The sequence below is a fragment of the Xenopus tropicalis genome, chromosome 2 (genome assembly GCF_000004195.4).
Source record: "Xenopus tropicalis strain Nigerian chromosome 2, UCB_Xtro_10.0, whole genome shotgun sequence".
Taxonomy (NCBI): domain Eukaryota; kingdom Metazoa; phylum Chordata; class Amphibia; order Anura; family Pipidae; genus Xenopus; species Xenopus tropicalis.
In genome coordinates, this window is record NC_030678.2 from 37,673,227 (window position 1) to 37,692,214 (window position 18,988).

The following is an 18,988-nucleotide window of genomic DNA, read 5'->3' on the forward strand; positions in this document are numbered from 1 at the left end:
TGAAATCCATCTGCAAAATAGTTCTTCTCTTCCTGCATCAGGAGGGGAGGAGGGACTAAAACAAATTGTAACGGCGATCGAAAGGCAGCATATTTTTTAATTGATGTATTTTGTACAGTTGCTTGAAATTATGTTTGCTTTTCAAAAAGCTTAAATTGTGTTTGGATGGAGTTCCCTTTTAAAGAAATACAGATGGTGAGAGATGGGTGAAACACACCCCAAACTTAATATGTTTGGCCTAATTATTATTTGAAATGCATTCTATGTTTTACCACAATATTTTATATAGCACAGGTTACCAATGGGAACCTAATAGGAACACATCTATTTATAATTATTTTCCCCTATTCACTACAGCATTTTTCTACTTTAACATTGGTTGATTTAAATTAACAGTAGATTAATACAAACTCGTAGTTTAAAATGGTTGTAGGTGCGTATATATACAGTATGTGCTATTTAGCACAAAACTATATTAGTAAATTTGCCTCAGAAACTCTTTTGTATTTTTTAATATCTATTAACATTTCTCATTCATTAGTAATGTGCCATTATATCCATTATAAAGAAACTCAGCCTTGTTGAAAAGTGCTTGCATGTAGGTAAAGTACTGTTCCCTAGATAACAATGTTAAGATGCAGCGTGGGAAAATGACGGCAATAAGTGACATATGTTTTTGTCATGGAGTGCTTAATCAGAAATACAAACAACATGTGTGTATATTAGGATTGCGCAGTAAAGGCAGTCATTTTATGGCCTTAAATGGTTATCTCAGTGCAACGAGAAAAGTTATCTTTCATAAATATTCATCAAATTATGTTAAATCATAGCAAAATAAATCCAAATTGCTTTAGGTTTTGAGGGTTGGAATGTAGAAAACTGTGACACCTACATTATCTCGGTAATTGTTGGAAATCTGGGATATCTTATTTTTAGACACGACTGGGTTTTCAGCATTTCAGCATTTTTGGCAAAATGTTACTTTTTGAACAGATTTTGTTTGTCTAAACCTGAAAAAGGGCAAGTAGTCTGAATTCTATTCAAGATTTCAGATAAATTTAGAGATGTTTATTAGTTATAATCATATCATCTGTTATTGAGAGCCAAATAAATGATAGCTTTGCAGCTGATCGTAGGAGGAGACAGATTCACTGTTCCCATCTTGCATGTTTGTGTTCCTCTGTGAATCACATCCAAAATGAGTTCCATATTGGCTTTTTGCATTTTTATGTGTTTGTCTTCTTTTAGATTTTTTATTAAAAGGCTGAATAATGGATGTTGTTAATGGTGTCTTTCTGCAAAGGATAACTTAACCCCCTTGGACATATAATAGTCTTGAATAAGTATTTCTTTAAAACTAACTTACCTCAAAATATTCCCCAAGAAACCGAAAGAACACACTAGTGAAACTAGTACCTACATTAGTGTATAACTGACTTAGCGACTACTGTTAATACTACAAGCCTCAGCATACCCCCAGTATTTGACAGCTAGATGTTAGCATTTAGGACAGTTCCATTTGGTTAGGAAATGTTTAATTTTTCCTTGATTGGTTTTTAATTTTTCCTTGATTGGTTTTTAGACTTTCTACTGAGAGTGGTCTAGAGAAATCCCCACTGCTTAGGATTTTTACAACCGGGGGTACTATTATGAGACATTTAACATGAACATATTTGACAAAAATAACACCCCAAAATGGGGAGGTTATCAGGAAAATATAGTATAATCCTTACTTGTGCTCTCTCTTTAGTGTTTACCTTATCTAAGTTATGGAAAACCTCCCCATACAGCTTTCATTTCAAGCAGATCATGCCTCTCTGAAGTCACAGGGATATTAGCATGGTATTAGCATTAGCATTAGCATTAGCATGGTCTTTTTACTTATCCTAATCTAAAGAAGACTGTATTATATACCCCTACCTTATATAGTCTAGCTATACTGATACATATAAGAAGGTTCTGCAACAATAACAATAATTAGAGATGAGCAAATCTGTCCTGTTTCGCTTCGCTGTAAAACTTGAGAATCAAAAGATTCGCGAACAGGCAAAAAAGGCCCGCGACTATTCTTGCGACAATTTTTGGATGTGCGACTATTCTTGCGAAATTTTTGGATGTGCGACTATTCTTGCGAAATTTTTGGACTTGAGGCAAATTTTTCCATCCATTTCGCGAAACAATCCGCCAATGGTGAAATGTGGAAATTTGCAGTGAATCCATGCCTGGCAAAACATTTCGCCCATCACTAACAATAATCATTTAGTGGTACTACGGTAAACAGTGATGTTTGTATGAATGACAAAATACATAGGAAAGTTTATCTGTGGGCAAATAATGGATTACCTTACACAGAATATGGCGCGGGTATGTAATATCACTGCGTGTTTGCACTCAATGTTCATTGACTGCCCATGTAAGATCAAATAGAAAAAATACTTTCAACTGAACAGAGCTTACAAGCTGGTCAAAAATATCTGCACAATTGCCTCTCAAATTCAGGAAATAATGCAGACATAGGATTGCATATTCCATTTGTGTGTTTGCTCCCTTCTCAGTTCTAAATAAAGTTTTTGATAAGGGTCCATTTTATTTTTTATATTTTGTACTTATGGGTAATGGTGACCATACAGTAAAGAAATACCTACCATGTCAGACTTAAAAAGCTCTTTTCTGTGCTGGAAATCTGCCTGCAGCATGGCGCCATGTAAAACACAAACACATGTGAAAAAGCTCATAAACAGACAAAGGCAATGCAAGGTAAGCAACACAGATAAATTATAGTATGCTTTCTCTTAAACACTTTTAATTGGCATATAGCAGATTAATGTCTTTCAGTCTCTGCCATTACAGGATACTGATATTCCAATATCTCATGTAGAAAGAACTCAGTCTTCTGGGTATAAAATAAAAATAAGAAATTAGTCTTGTCGTGAGTAAAATAATGGTGCAGGCAATGTGAATGAATGCAAATTCTGGACTCACCCAAGGAATCTAGGATATTATTTATCCCGTCAGTTAAATTGAGAACCTGTTGGCTGGGACTAGAGATAAATACATATATTTAAGCAGATCTTGATTTGCATGAATTGCTTTCTTATTTGACACAATAATGTTTATACTTTTGCACCAATGTGCAATCTATAACTAGGATCTGGCCCTGACATGGAAATAATGTTTGCAGAAAAAAGATGACAAAGTAACAAAAGAAACCCTAAAGGAGTTCATTGTGTTTCAGCAAATGTATTAAATATTTTATGAGCAGAAATGTGAAAATCTGTCATGATTCTCATGTCATGTTAGCCCCAGGTTACACACTAAAATATTCATTACTTAACTTATAAAAGTGTTGATACTGTCTTGAAGTTTCTCCTGCTGATTGCCAATTCTTCATTTTGCATTATATTTACCATTGTAACTTTGTTAGGACCTGACCTGGCAAGGCCTGGTTTAATGAGTTTGACCTGTCGGCTCTAGCGGGATGCTCCTTCAAGGAAGCAAAATGATGCATAATGAATAAAAAATGAATTTTAAGAAACTTTACAGCGTGCATGGATTACATATTTTTGGTGATTTATAAATTATAAGTAAATGCAGTTTACTGAAATCAGTATATGCAGCATTTAAAGGGGATGTAAAGGCACAAAACAATATTGCATGTACTGATTGTAAACCTAAAAAGAAGTATATTTGCAGTGAACTTCAATTGGAATTTTTTACCGTTTCTTTAAAATAACCAATTCTATGCAGCTGACTCCACTGTTTATCTCCTTTCCCTCCTAAAGTTTCTTTTTAGGTTTACAATCAGTACGTGCAATATTGTTTTTACCTTATCCCCTTTAAATCTCAGTGACTTGATGCTGGAAATTTAAATGTTGCGTTTCGCATTGTTTTGCGAAATGGATGAAAAAATTTGCCGCGGAAAAATCTGCTGCACGTCCAATAATTGTCACCGGCGTCAAAAAATAATAGCGGCGGGCAACAAAAGAATAGTCGTGGGCGACAATTTTTTTTGCCGCACAACATTTTCGCTGTTTCGCAAATTTTTCGCCGTTTCGTGGATCTTTTGAAAGATTCACGAATTTGTCGGCAAAGCGAAACGGAACAGATTTGCTCATCACTAGTCATTATAGATACAAGAAAATTTACCAATGAGAATTCTACTGAACAAAAAACTTAATTATAAATGCAAAAGAATTTGCCAGTGAGAATGCTGATTTCAACTGCAGGAACAAAGAACAGGGAGCCACTAGTGATGAGAGAATTTTTTCACCAGGCATGGATTCTCAGCAAATTTCCGCATTTGTCTTGAGGAAAAGTTTTATTACAATTTTCCAACCCTGATGTCACTGCACTAAAACTCCCAGCATGCCTCAACCTTCATTATATATTTTATTATTCTGGAATTTGTAGTCCAGCAACACCTGAGTTACGTTTAGTTGAGCAGCGCTGTGCAGCAAGGTTTACAACCCCTTTAAAACAGAATACATAAGGGGAGGGCAGTGAGCAGACCACAAGAAGGAAGGAAGGAGAGAGTTTGTAGGAGGTGTCAGGCAATCAGCTGTAACTGATGCTTAATGTACTGTAGATCAAAATGATAAATAAGAAAAGAAATGGGTACCACAATTTTATATCTTTGTGAATAAAAAGCTGGAATTCTGGTTTCACTCTTAAATTTACATTTTCATCGAACAGCCTGTGGTTTAACGGTTTCTGATAGTGATAAACCTAATGCAACTGGACTGAATAATCTTGAAAATGTCCCACCACCCATCTAAACAGCTGCTTCAGTTCAAATCTTGAAGCATAATACAATGAGCAAAATGCAATCATATTATCCTGTTGAACGTATTTAGCCAGGTGTTAGCTGAAATATAGTGAGATGTAAAAGTATGATTCAGTACAATTGTATAATAAAACTCAGACAGGTTTTATTTTCCATGTTTCATGACTGGTGTGCATTGTTTTGAATCCTCTGGGGTAAAGATGCTAAAATGGCATTGTATGTGAAGGGCCCATCTTTTGTTTAGTCTGGTTGTTTTAGCTTGACATACTCTAAAAGAGTCTTCATGCCTCTTCCAAACCTTTTGTCTTCTTGGTCCAAAATGTGTAAATTCAAGAACAGATAGACTTCTGGGTCATAAAGATTTACCCCTAATATGTTGTGTAATTGGCTTTCTGAATGGTTGTTTTATCTCCTTAGTGTATATATCGTATCTGTACACTATTTACCACACTGGACAGCAAATAGCATGTTGCTTTACTGAAGGTCAGTCAATGGGTTCTAAAGAAAAACTGTAGTAACTGTTGCCAAAATCTCAACTACATACCAGCTTCCAGCTTTACCTTTTTTTGGGGCTCATCAGGGTAGGGCAAACATCTCTGCTTAGATCATGCCACCATGCAATGGTTAACCCCTAACAGGGACAAAATAACTTGTAGTTTGAATTAGCTCAGCAGCTGCTCTGGCAGAAATTCAAAACCCAGGAGACAAACCTTAGTTTCCTTCCCAGAAATCCTGTTGACTCAATCAAATGAGTAGATATTCCTCAATCCAAATGTAACAGTCATGTGAATAACATTATCTGTTCTAATCTCTGGAGATTATTAATAATCAAAGTAGTAATACTTTTAACATTTTTGCTACAATTTAGTTTGTTTGAACACTAAAGGCAGGGATGAACTGAAAATAATTCCAGATTAAATTGTAAAGAACAAATTAATGTGTAAAAAAGAGTTAATGTGGGAAGAATACCAAGGTGCAAACTTCTGCGGGAGGTAAGTGAGAATGCTGAGGAATGCTGAGAAAAAAGTTGAAATGATTGTGCAGTGTAAACAGGGACTGAGTGAGACGTTACTGTAAATAACTAATTTAGTCAGATCAGCTGAAAACTCCAGAAAGAAAGGTGCCTTTGGCAATACAAAAAAAGATGGGAGAATGAAGGCAGATGTATAAAATGATTTTGTATTGTGAAAGAAAACAATTTAATTCATTTGGTATAAGAGCATGCTTTGGAGATATGATTTTTTAAAGGTACCCTATAAAAAATTGTTGTGTCCAAAAGCAGATTTCATGATACCATATGTTATAATTTGTAGTTCTGTAAAATAATGGTATAGTGGTATTGATAGAGGGTGGAATAAAAAAGCATAAAATATACTTATTGGCAGTATGTAGTCTCCAACCGCTGGTACCATATATTGTGTAATCTACAGTAGGCAAGCAATTAACTATGCCATACAGTATGTGAAATATTTTCCTGCGTTACCTATAACTCGATAGTTTTACAGAATGCTAAAATTAGATTCCTATGGCTACATCAGTGTTCATGGGGATACAGTATATAATTATTATTGTTTGTGTTTTGGTGTAATTCGCATAAACCAAGGCAAAAATAAAATAAATAACACATCTTTTGTTATTGCGCACAGTCACATTTTTTCAGTGATTGCATTTTTTTTTTCAAAACCTCCTGACTAATCCTGCCATAACAGGAGGATAGTAATGAGCAAATTTTTTTCAGCAGGCATGGATTTGCAGCGAATTTCCGCATTTCGCCATTGGTGAATTGTTTCGTGAAACTTTCGCGTGTCAAATTGGGTGTGATCACATCAAAAAAGGCCGCGGTGGTGGCAAATTTGGGTGCGGTCTCATCAATATGGATGTGGGTCCATATGGATTGTGCGGCAAATGCGTTTCACAAATTTTCTGCCGCTTTGTGCATTTTCTTGCCGTTTCGCGATTTTTATGGCGAAGCAAAATGGGACAGATTCACTCATTACTACAGGAGGATAAAAAACAACTAGTTCGAAAAAATTCTAATCATAATAATAAATACATGTGCCCCTAGGTTTTGTATTTGTAAACATATTCAATTAATTTAATTTCCCTTAGCCTCTGGAGAGAAACATAAGCGTGCTACTTAGCGCTTAGTCACAGAATAGTACATGGCCCAAATGCCTAACAATTGTTAAGCATTTAGGTTGGGTCAGCCTACCACAGAACTGTAATTGGTTGGTCTTTCTAGATCAGTGATCCCCAACCAGTGGCTAGCGAGCAATATGTTGCTCACCAAGCCCTTGGATGTTGCTCTTAGTGCCCCCAAACCATGTAGTTATTTTTGAATTCCTGACTCGGTGGCAAGTTTTGGTTGAATAAAAACTAAATTTACTACCAAATAAAGCCCCCTGTAAGCTGATAGGGTGCATAGAGGCCGCCTAATAGCCAATCTTAGCCCTTATTTGGCACCTCCCATACTTCTATGATGCTTGTGTTGCTCTCCAAGTCTTTTTACATTTGACTGTGGCTCACGGGTAAGAAAGGTTGGGGATTCCTGGTTTAGGTTAATGTACTGGAGAAACTTTGAAAAATGTTGCACTTCCATTCCTTAAAAATGACATGTCTATGCTTTGTGGAAGAAAATAATAGCAGTAAAAAACAACTGAACTCCACATTGTCATGAGTGCTTGTTAAAAAAAAAAGACTCCGAGCATTATCTAGCTAGAACACATCCACATTGGTGTCACAGTTTCCAGTTTTAAAGTTAAACCTATTAAACATTTCTGGATGTCATGGCAGCTAATCAATATGTGATGCACCCGAGGCCAAGGTTAGTTATGGAATGACAATGTCAAATACCAGGCAACTATCAGGGCAATGTACAACCTGAAGTTAGCAATCTTTTTTCTTGTACAGTTATGTTTTTATGCAATACCATCCCATTGTAATGATTATACTATGTATTCTAACATCTATAAAAGGCAGATGCTTCAACCAGTTATTGATTTTGCAACTCAACTAATGCTTTGTGTAGCTTTTCTTGTCGTATATAACAAAAGAGACACCCAGTCCCAACTTTTGTATGATAGAAGGCAGTGATGCATTTTTAATTTTCTTAAGGCAGCTATCAAACATATATTTAAATATAAATAACTGTATTTTACAAAATAACATTTATTTTTTATTTTTTTTATTGATTTTGGAAAATTAAATCAATGTAACCTTCCAATAATTCAAACTCGTTTGTTTTTGCAAAGAGGTTTTTGCCCAGGTCAATAGGTGATGATAACATACTGTACAAGAATGGAAACTTCATTTTATCTTTATAAACACATGCACACACAAAATTGAAGTAAACACTTGCTAATTCTTTGGTATATGCTTAAAAAAATGCAAAGCTAGGGGTAAAAATGTAATAGACATTTTGCTCCATTATTGAATATATACAGATACAACATCATTAAAGCAACACAAATTATAAATTCACTATAATCTTTGCCTGGGTGCTAGAATTGTGAACTTCACCTTATATAGCTCTGTATATCTCTTAACACTGGATAGGTTCCCACCATTATTGATTCTGTAGATAGCTTTTCAGGACCACCTATACAGTATATTCCCTAATGTCATTACATAGGATATGCTCAGAAGTCTTATCCTGGAGCAGGAGTTAAGAACTGGACTTGCACTGCACTGTAAACCACAGATGTTCCATGTCGCACATATGGAGAATCCAGCATGTAGCCAAATACTGTCCCTTATTTGCTAAAATGCACATTATTTATTCCCCAGAGAAATGTTAGTGATTCTAAAATCGGGTGCAAGATTATAATTAACAAGCACAAGCATTCTGAAATAAAACTCCCACCACTATTCATGTCTTTAATAAATGTAATGTTTTATATGAAAATACATAATATTAGAAACAACTGATCATATAGTACCTTCCATTTTAAAATATAAATAAATGAGATAACATAAAAATAAATATATAATTCTTGCAGCATGCATTTTAGTACAAATCACTGATCCTTTGATTGACCTCTTTTTGACTTACTTCACTAAACAGGGTTAACTGAATTGTGACCAGTTAGCTTTTATTTGAGTCAGTTTTGTACTTTGTGAGAGAAATAAGAAACTACCTGAAGGGGATTAGGGATTTAAGCACAGCCGGAGCTCACTCTTCTCAACTTGTCTGTTAGCCATGCATCTGGTGTGTTCACCACCTACTGATGATCAAACTCAGTGCAGTCTGGCATTCATGTCCCTTCAGAAGAGCAAGACTTATTGTCAGAGTTGTGATAGAAGGAAGATCATGGTTGGTATCACAGCAGCACTTGCCACACAACACAATAGGGATCCAGTACAAAATTATATTCACAGAGGTAACTGCACCCATGCATGCTCTTAAACTGCCACCATTGCAAAGTGAGAGCTGTGAAGTTGTGGACTTTTGTTTCTGAAGCAGTTGTGCTGACAGTTATTATATTAGATAGCATTAAGAAAAGGTTGGATGCCATTTTAGCAAATGAGAAAAAACAAGGTTGCTGAAATGATCTTAGTACAAATTTGATCCAGGGACTGGTCGGATTGCCCTCTTGGAGCCAGTAGTTCTTGCATCTTGCATTAATAAATAAAGGGTTGTTCTGGTGTAAAATCCCACTGAGCAGAATGGTGCTCAGCTCAGAGCTATAGAAAGTATTCTGCTAAATTGATAAATCTATCGTCAGGAACTTTTGTGACTACATAGTGTGTGACTGCACAATTTAGCAGGTTAATTTCTTGCCACAATTCTTATTGTATCAATTTTGAATATCCCTTGACTGCAGTTTTCTGTTGATCTGAAGCCTAGTTTGCAAACTGCAGTCAGAATGTAATCTAGTGCTGATTGCAGCAAAATCTTAATAGCTGGTTCATGTAGTTATGTATCTGCATAATTGTGTTTACTTATTATTTCCCATATATTTATTTCAATGCTTAATTGGAATTCTGATTTAGTTTTGGCCCCGATGGTAAAAAAAATACCCTTTGACTGTTTCCTGTATTTTCATAGAACTAAAATTATAGCCTGTAATTTTAATAGCCATATTTAAAGGAGAACACAGTATTTTACAGTAAGTAGCATTCATCTTACCCTGAGTTTTCACTAAATAGCCAATAAATACATACATACAGTAGGCAATTCTTCTTCTGGGCATAGAACTGTAATTATCTGTAAAAATTGTATTTAAGTCAGTCTACGTTCCATGTTACTTGACTTAGCTAAAGTATTCTAAGAGACCTTAAGAGAAACAAGATCTTCCACAGTGACTTATTAACTTATTTTTGCCTATGAGTCTGGTTGGGTACTATGTCTCACCACTCATGTAAGGATGTCTCAGCAAGATTTCTGCAGGAGGGCTTGTTAAAGAACTTATACATTTTTTTAAATCAAACCTTTTTGTTTGATTTAAGATAAGCAACCTTTGCAATCAGTCTTATTCATGTATTAAATCACATGAAGACAGTTTGTGCAAATGCAAGCTTTAAAGTGCCCTGGGCTTTAATCAAACATGGTTTTTAGTCCTATATTAATTTATTTTAATTCAGAATTACAATATTATATTTTTGGCCATTTATAAAAGGACTAAGTCTCCTTTATTTGGCCTCCACAGGGATCACCTGAGAACTGGAGCTGGGAACTTGTAAAAGAAAATTGTAGTGCTGAGCACAAATTTCATTTTTGATAGTAATTTATACTGTGAAGAGATATTTAAGGCACAGAGAAATCAATTCACAGTTTTCTGTCAAGCTAAAGGGACATTATAATGACCAACTGGGGATTTTGACTTTAATATTATGTAAATCAAGGCTGCTTCTACAAATTGGGCAGATTTAATGTGGGCATTTAGAAAACATGACACATGTGGTATACGATTCCTTTAGTAGGAAACGGACATGTTAGTGTGCAGGTTTTGTCAGAATAATTACAGGTTAGCTAGGCAAGTGTTTCAATGAAATCTACCCATGACTTTCAGATTATATCCTTGGCATATGATGCTGTAGGAAAGCTACCTGTGAACATAATGTGTAGTTAAATGAATTATCTGTGTAAAACATACAGTAGTATGTTGTAAAGGGGTAAATTTACATTAAAGATTCTTTTAGCAACTTTATCAGTACACTGTATTAGAAATATAGGAGTATCACTGCGTGAAATTTTGGGGGTTGAAAAAGACCCTACCCAGGACCATAAATAATGGAATGGGCTCTGACAATGCAGTAAAATGCTGGTGTAGGTGTCCCAGCATTGAGTCATTTGTCTCACAATTAAAAAAAAAAATGGTAACAGAAGCTCATTACATCTTTAACAAATCTCAAACATCATTTTCAGGTACAGATTCTAAACAGCTAATTTTATGTCAATAGGGTAAGCAGAGAGTTAAATTCTCCTAAAGGAGCTCCACTGTCCCTTTCTTCTGCCATTTCTATTTCAACTATTGCAGGGAATCATTGAACTGTATTTGATATATTTCCAAACACAATAGTAGGGGTTTAAGTTTGGTGCTAGTTGGTACTGGTGAAATGTATATATGAAAAATAAAACACACTGTAGGTGGACTTACTGGGGTCTCTAATAGGCTTGGAAGATATAAACAGAATAGGTTAATTGATGTATTCGGTTCAACACAGTGCAACAAGGTTTTGTATAATAGTTTTTATTACTAAATTACATATGGTTATTGCAAATAATTCATTCTACCATTTAAAATTTTATTCTTTAACCAGTAATAAATGTATAATTTTCAAATTGTAAAATTGGTGTGTAGGCAGCTTTCTGAGTGATTTGTGTCTGATCCTGCCTGATCCTGAGCTTTCAGAAAGAGCCAGCACTCCACAATGCAACTGATTTCAGATAATATTATTTTGCTTACTCAATGCAATTGGAGGAGTCATGGGGCTCATCGTTGGACTTATTTTTACATATTCTACTGCTATGTGGGGCATGGGAGCAATTTTAGCAATGCAGGTATCAGGGAGCTGCTATCTGCTACCTTCCCGTTGTTCTATTGATAGGCTACTGGGGTGGATGGAGAGGGGACATCACTTCAAATCACAATGCAGCAATAAAGAGACACTGAAATTAATCAGAGCATAAGTCAGGACATGCAGGGCAGTTTTGGGCTCCATTCCTTAAGAAGGATATTAATAAGCTGGAGAGAGTGCAGAGACTGCAACTAAACTGGTTAAGGGGATGGAAGATTTAAACCTTGAGGTTAGACTGTCAAAGTTGGGGTTGTTTTTTCTGGAAAAAATGCGATTGTGAGGGGACATCATTACTCTGTACAAGTACATTAAAGAGGATTATAGACAGATAGGGGGTGTTCTTTTTCCCATAAAAGCTCACTAGGGGCCACCCCTATAGATTATAGGAACAGAACTTCCATTTGAAGCAGCGTAGGTGTTTTTTTTTTTACCGTGAGGGCAGTGAGGTTGGGGAATGCCCTTCCTAGTGATGTTGTGATGGCAGATTCTGTTAATGCCTATAAGAGGGGCCTGGATGAGTTCTTGAACAAGCATAGTATCCAAGGCTATTGTGATACTAAAATCTACAATTAGTATTTATGTTAGTATTGTATGTTAGTATATATCATTTATTATGTGAGTGTATAGATAGGTCGGTGTGTGTGTGTGCTGAAGTTTGCTTAAAAGAGTTGTACTTTTTTCAACCCATCATAATTATATGTAACTATGTACAGTATATGTATTAGTACTCTAGCCCTGTGGGAAGTTTTAACTATAGAATTTATTCTTAAGTATATTCATACTAATTACAATATTCTTAACATTTTTGGCACATATGTGTTTATATGTTAGTACTTAGAAAACCTATTCTAGTATAGAATAAAAGCACGTTACATCCTGAATCCCTTCACTGTATTGCTCCTTGATCAACACATTTGCCATATTCCTTATGGATACTGTATGGAATCCATAAGACATTTGTTATCTCCCACTCCCACTTGCAAAGGTTTCACCTGGGCTTCCCTGTAGTCCCAGAGCAGAGTTCCTGTTCTATTTTCCTGTTGACATCTTGGAAATAGTCAGTGGTATAGAATGCACTGTGACCCATTGCGCACTGCCTGTCATTCATCTGTTCAGTTGTCAGCTCTTGCCTGTGTTATACTGGAAGCCCAGTTTTTCCTTAGAGACATAACTCGTTGCTGGAGAAATTCTGGCAGCATCATTCACAAGCAAGTGTCTAGGATGACATTTGTTCTTGTTGCTGCAACCTGGCTTCAGTCAGATGGAACCCATGCAAGTTTTTTTTATATATTCTCTTTGACTTTCAAGAGAAGTTTGAAGGGATTAAAATAACGTTTGTTCAAGTGTACTAAGGATAAAAAGAGTTTTACTAAACTGTAAATAAAGCTCATTATAACTGTTCCTTAATACATCTCAAGACCTTATTGCTTTCCTGCTAATGAAAGCTTGAGTAAACAGCAATGTAAACACTTTTTAACCAAAATCAGTTTTGAAGACCATTCATTTACAGCTAGGATTATATTACCAAATCCAGTGAACTTCCATCTGTTTAAAATAATCCCATTAGAATTCCCCCATCAGTTGAGCTGTCATAAATATGCAGAAAAGATAAATAACATGAACGCATGGCTCTCCATGATAATTTGGATTCAATGACTGAGACATAATGTTAATTGTCCTAGCCAGCATGCTTACTGTGTTGTTAAACTGAAAACAGAAAAGCAAGGAAAATAAAACATCTCAGTTGTATTAAAACTTTACCGCTGCAGTTGACTCACATATAAATGTATTTTTTAACAAATATTATCCAGAAACCCAAAGTGCTATTTCTCTATAATATTTAGACAGTAGTTAATTTTATTTAAGATAGCATAAATCCCTTTTGATGGCAAATCAGTCTTATGAATTTGTTTTATTAAATGATAGGCACTCAATGCTCAGCCTTACTGCTGTGGAGGCTTGGAGCATGGACCCCTGAAAGGTGGAGCTATTCATCCATGTAATAATCTTAGCAATGAAGAGAAGAGGAAGGAGGTTTTTAGTACCTTTAAAGCATGGCGAGAAAAAGACCTCTGATCTTGGAAACTCCTCGAGTATTGTGTATAACAGGTTCTAAATACTTATTAGAAGTATTCATTGCAGGATTTCATGGATGTTCATTACATGGTAACAAAATAGAGTAATAACAGAAAAGATTTACCTATAAGTCCAAAATAGACTGCTACACTGCCATGGGTTAATGATTTGTCAGAAATGTACATATAAATATTCAGCAGGTGTGCATTTATTTATGTCAAATCTGTATCTATCTTGGCAGGTTTTCTGAGTACCGGGGATCAAGCTGCAAAAGGAAACTATGGGTTACTGGACCAAATACAAGCATTACGTTGGATTGAGGAAAACATTGGAGCATTTGGAGGAGACCCAAAACGAGTAACTATATTTGGCTCAGGGGCCGGAGCATCCTGTGTAAGCCTGTTGACATTGTCCCACTATTCTGAAGGTAATCTTATTAATAGCTTTCAAAGAATATATCATATGTAGCTATCAAATGTAGATTTATACTATACTTTTCATTTAATGATTTTACAACATACTTTACAGATCCCTTATAGGTGCACGGTGCAACAATTCAATAAAATGAAAAATCCAATTTAAAAACCAACTTACTTGGCTTTTTAACTGCATTATTAACTATTCAGCTCTTACACATTATTTTGTTTAATTATATTTAATATACTTGTGAAAATGTATTGTCATTTATATTGTCTCTTTTTCCCTGGTCTTCCTTGTTTGTTTTTTAGTACAGTATAGGTATTACAATAAGGGGGAGATTTATCAACAGTTTTTTTTTTGTTTTGTTTTTTTTTACAATTCAAAATTTTTTCTGGACTAAAAAAACTCAAATTTGAGTTATAGTTCAAAAATGAAAATATTTGGTATCTATTAAGCACAAAAACCAGCCATCCAAATGCTTGCAAGTTTCTATGGAAGTCAATGGGAGTCCTAGGCAAAGGCAAGCTATGTTTTCAATTTAAAATATATGTATTTTAAATATAAGTCGAAATTTCAAGGTATTCAACTTTTTTTTATTTGAACGAGTTTTCCTTATTAATTATTAAGTGAGCATTCGATTTGCGAGTTTATGCAATTTAGAAAAACGAACTCGAAAATTAATAAATAAGCCCATAAAATTATTAATGGGATTTTGAAATATACACATTTATTAAACAACACAAAGAGGCAGATCCTTGTATAATGATGCTTATTATATATTTCATAAAATACTGACAATGCCAGTCTTAAGGCTTTTTGAATAATTTAACTTTGTTTATTAAGCTAGTGGAGAGAGAAGCGGTCAATTAAAGGATAAAGGAGTAGAAAAACTTAACTTTCCCAGGCGCTCTTGCAATGTCATTTTCAGGGCCTGTCTTTACCACCACCCCCTACTCCTGCAAGTGCATGGATCAAATGGCAGAGGTGCTAGCAGTAGGTAGAGTACAGGAGTGATGCAGAGCCTTACCAGTCCCCCTGGCATGTCCTGCAATCTCTGCCTCTTGGGGTTACATTCTGGACCAGGTAGTAAGTAAGACTCCACTGTTAGTGCACTTTTATACACTATTTGCACTTTTATGAACTATTTGTTTTAGAGAAAACAAGTTTTCCATACTAGCAGTAAAAGTATATCATATCTATATTATGACCCTCTACATTCCAGGTAGCTCTTTAGCTAAAAAGTGCAGTTTCTTTCTCTCCATGAGAGCTCCACTCACTGTGGTACAGGGTGCAAAGTTGGAAATAAGCACCTGTTTCTTGGACTTTGCCCATTTGTTTGAAAATTACTCCAATAAATAATTAAGACCTGTACAATAAATATGTATTATATGAGTGAATTTCCTAAATCGAGGTGTGGAATTTCCATAGTTTTAACGTAGATAGGGTCTTATGGTACAATCGATTTCTGAAAAAAAAAGTTCATAGTGATTCATTCAGTGAGAATAGAAGATCAAATACAATAGTAACAGAAAGAATAAGAATGAAACTCAAATATTACTCCTATCACATGTAGTATACCTCAGTACCAAACCAATTTCCAAAACCCTCTATAATGAAAAAAATAAATAGGATTTAATAAAAAAAACAACTTTGTACCAATTTAAAGTATCTGACACATGATACTCATTTTGTCAAAAGATACAAAATTCATATCCATTTTTAGAATTGAGTTTAGAAATACAAAGCACCCTGCACCTCCAATTTGGTAAATCCAGTGGAGGTAGATTTAGCCAGGCTAATATCATCATGAAGATCTGACATGACACATGAAGTCATCATTGCATGCTGAACCTGCATTGGGCACCAATGGGAGGATTCTTGTATTCCAATTATTCAAAATAAATAACTTGCAATTTACAGAGTTAACTGTTTGGTAAATTGTGGTTCAGAAGAACACTTAGGGGCACATTTACTAATCCACGAATGTCCGAAAAGCGCCTGAATGCGTTTTTTCGTAATGATCGGTATTTTGCGACTTTTTCGCGAATTTTTCGAGCGCTCAATACGAAAAAGTCGCGACAATTCGCAAAAGTCGTAATGGCTATGCAAAAGTCGCAACAATTCACAAAAGTCATAATGGCTATGCAAAAGTCGCAACAATTCACAAAAGTCATAATGCCAATGCAAAAGTCGCGACAATTCACGAAAGTCATAATGGCTATGCAAAAGTCGCGACAATTCACGAAAGTCATAATGGCTATGCAAAAGTCGCGACAATTCGTGAAAGTCGTAATGGCTACGAAAAAGTCGCGACGGTGACAAAAAAATCGCAAAAAATACGAAAAAGTCGCAACATGTTTGTTTCCAATCCGATTTTTTCCCATTCGGGATTCGGATTCGTGGATTAGTAAATCAGCCCCTTAGGGACTGATTTATTATATATTAAACTGAGGAATCTCAGCAGTTTGATTTTTTTTAAAGAAAACTTTTCTAACTGTGAAGGACATATTCCTGACAGTCAAGAAAGTTTTGAAGGAATAGACACATTTATCAAGGTTGATACATGTGTCAGGCATTACTCTCTGTGATCACTCGCTCTGTGAGGCGAGAATGCTGCCTTGAATCTTTTTCCCATCCTCTCATCTTTTATTTGGAAGTAATACCTGAGCTGGATCCTTTCAAGCACCTCTGGTACTCCTGGTTTGGCACAACCAAAGTACTATTATGATTATTTACAAATGTTTTATTACCAGCTATTTAACCAATTTGGTCTTGAGAATATCTACAAGAATGAGCAATATTGTAATGATTGAAGAAAGGTGGATAACTTCACCCAAGAAAGAATATTTGCACAAGTGTGGATTTTTTATTACCAATACAATTTTCCAATGTTTTTTTAATTTTCTGTTAGGAAGGTATGAAATAAATGTATTTTATCTATTTACCTGTTATTTAAATGAAATTTATAAGTTTTGGAAATGTCTTCATGGTACATCTAACTAAATGTTAGATATGTGCAAGCATGGGCAGTTAACCAATAAATAAATCACATGCAATGTATCTGCACCACAGAGCTAAACTGATAATTTACTGTAAAAAGTGAACTAGTTGCCTTTTCTTTCCTTTTTTATTTTGACTGAAATCTAACAGTTTTTTATGCTCCTTCCTATAAGTATCACCCTTCCTCTGAGTTAGATACTAAATTTGGAGATCTTTTCATAACTATCACCCTAATAAACATTTTGCTATATTGATGCAGCATTGCAGTCTGCTATATGCATACCAAGTCTGTGTATGTCTGTGACCTGAGGTACTGAGAAAGTTCTTGTTTAATTAACATGAACTAATATACAGAGAAAATCCTGCACATTGGCACTGACAAGAATACATACTGGTTAAAATCATGAATGAAGTTATTATCTGCAGCATGTGTAGAGGTTTTTTTAAGGTCATTAAATGATATTCTTTAAGAACATGAAACCGAAGATACTTTCCTGTGGCCCTTTGAAAGAATAAAGATGAGTCAAGTGTCTATTAAATGGACAAGAGGGCATGATTGCCCAATAGAACAATTTTTAAATTACATAAGTACTTCAATAATTTAAGAACCATAGAGTAAGTTATTGTAAAAGAGTATTTTATTTGTACTTAAGATTTAAACACAGCTCAATATGAACATTTGCAAATCAGTTAAATAGTAGACTGGAAATAAGAGAAAATTGTACTAGGTGAAGAAACGTGCTTCTTTTACCAAAGATGATTCTGTTAGAGGCTAGGATGTAGATTACACAGACACAATGCATGTATTATCTGCTTAGTAAAAGCTGCATTGTTGTATTATTTTTAAGATTCACATTTGCATTTATAAATTTTGCACCTGCAGGTTTGTTCCAAAAAGCGATCATACAAAGTGGAACAGCCCTATCCAGCTGGGCAGTGAACTACCAGCCTGCCAAGTATACTAGGATATTGGCAGATAAAGTGGGCTGTGACATGCTGGATACTATTGACTTGGTTGAATGCCTTCGGGATAAGAACTACAAAGAACTCATTCAGCAGTCTATCACGCCAGCCACGTACCACATTGCCTTTGGACCAGTCATCGATGGTGATGTCATTCCAGATGATCCTCAGATTCTCATGGAACAGGGGGAGTTCCTTAATTATGATATTATGCTTGGAGTTAATCAAGGGGAAGGCTTAAAATTTGTTGATGGTATGGTAGATAATGAAGACGGAGTTTCTCTAAGTGACTTTGACTTTTCAGTCTCCAACTTTGTAGACAATCTGTATGGTTATCCTGAAGGAAAAGATACACTCAGAGAAACTATTAAATTTATGTATACCGATTGGGCAGATAAGGAAAATCCTGAAACCCGAAGGAAGACTTTAGTAGCACTTTTTACAGACCACCAGTGGGTAGCTCCTGCAGTGGCAACTGCTGATCTACATGCTCGTTATGGTTCTCCTACATATTTCTATGCATTTTATCACCATTGCCAAAGTGAAATGAAACCAACCTGGGCTGATTCTGCTCATGGTGATGAAGTCCCTTATGTGTTTGGAATTCCAATGATTGGGCCCACTGAACTGTTTAACTGCAATTTCTCAAAGAATGATGTCATGCTCAGCGCTGTTGTTATGACATATTGGACAAACTTTGCCAAGACTGGGTATGTTTTCTATCTT

General features: G+C 35.3%; 1 protein-coding gene across 3 annotated transcripts in view; it reads left to right on the plus strand.

Moving 5' to 3' along the window:
• Nucleotides 1–18,988, plus strand: part of nlgn4x (neuroligin 4 X-linked) — a 168,645-nt gene that overhangs the window by 132,339 nt on the left and 17,318 nt on the right. For all 3 annotated transcript variants that reach the window (XM_018091124.2, XM_031895773.1, NM_001171828.1), the window contains 2 exon segments: nucleotides 14,121–14,306; nucleotides 18,183–18,972. In XM_018091124.2, coding sequence (XP_017946613.1) covers nucleotides 14,121–14,306; nucleotides 18,183–18,972 — 976 coding nt within the window.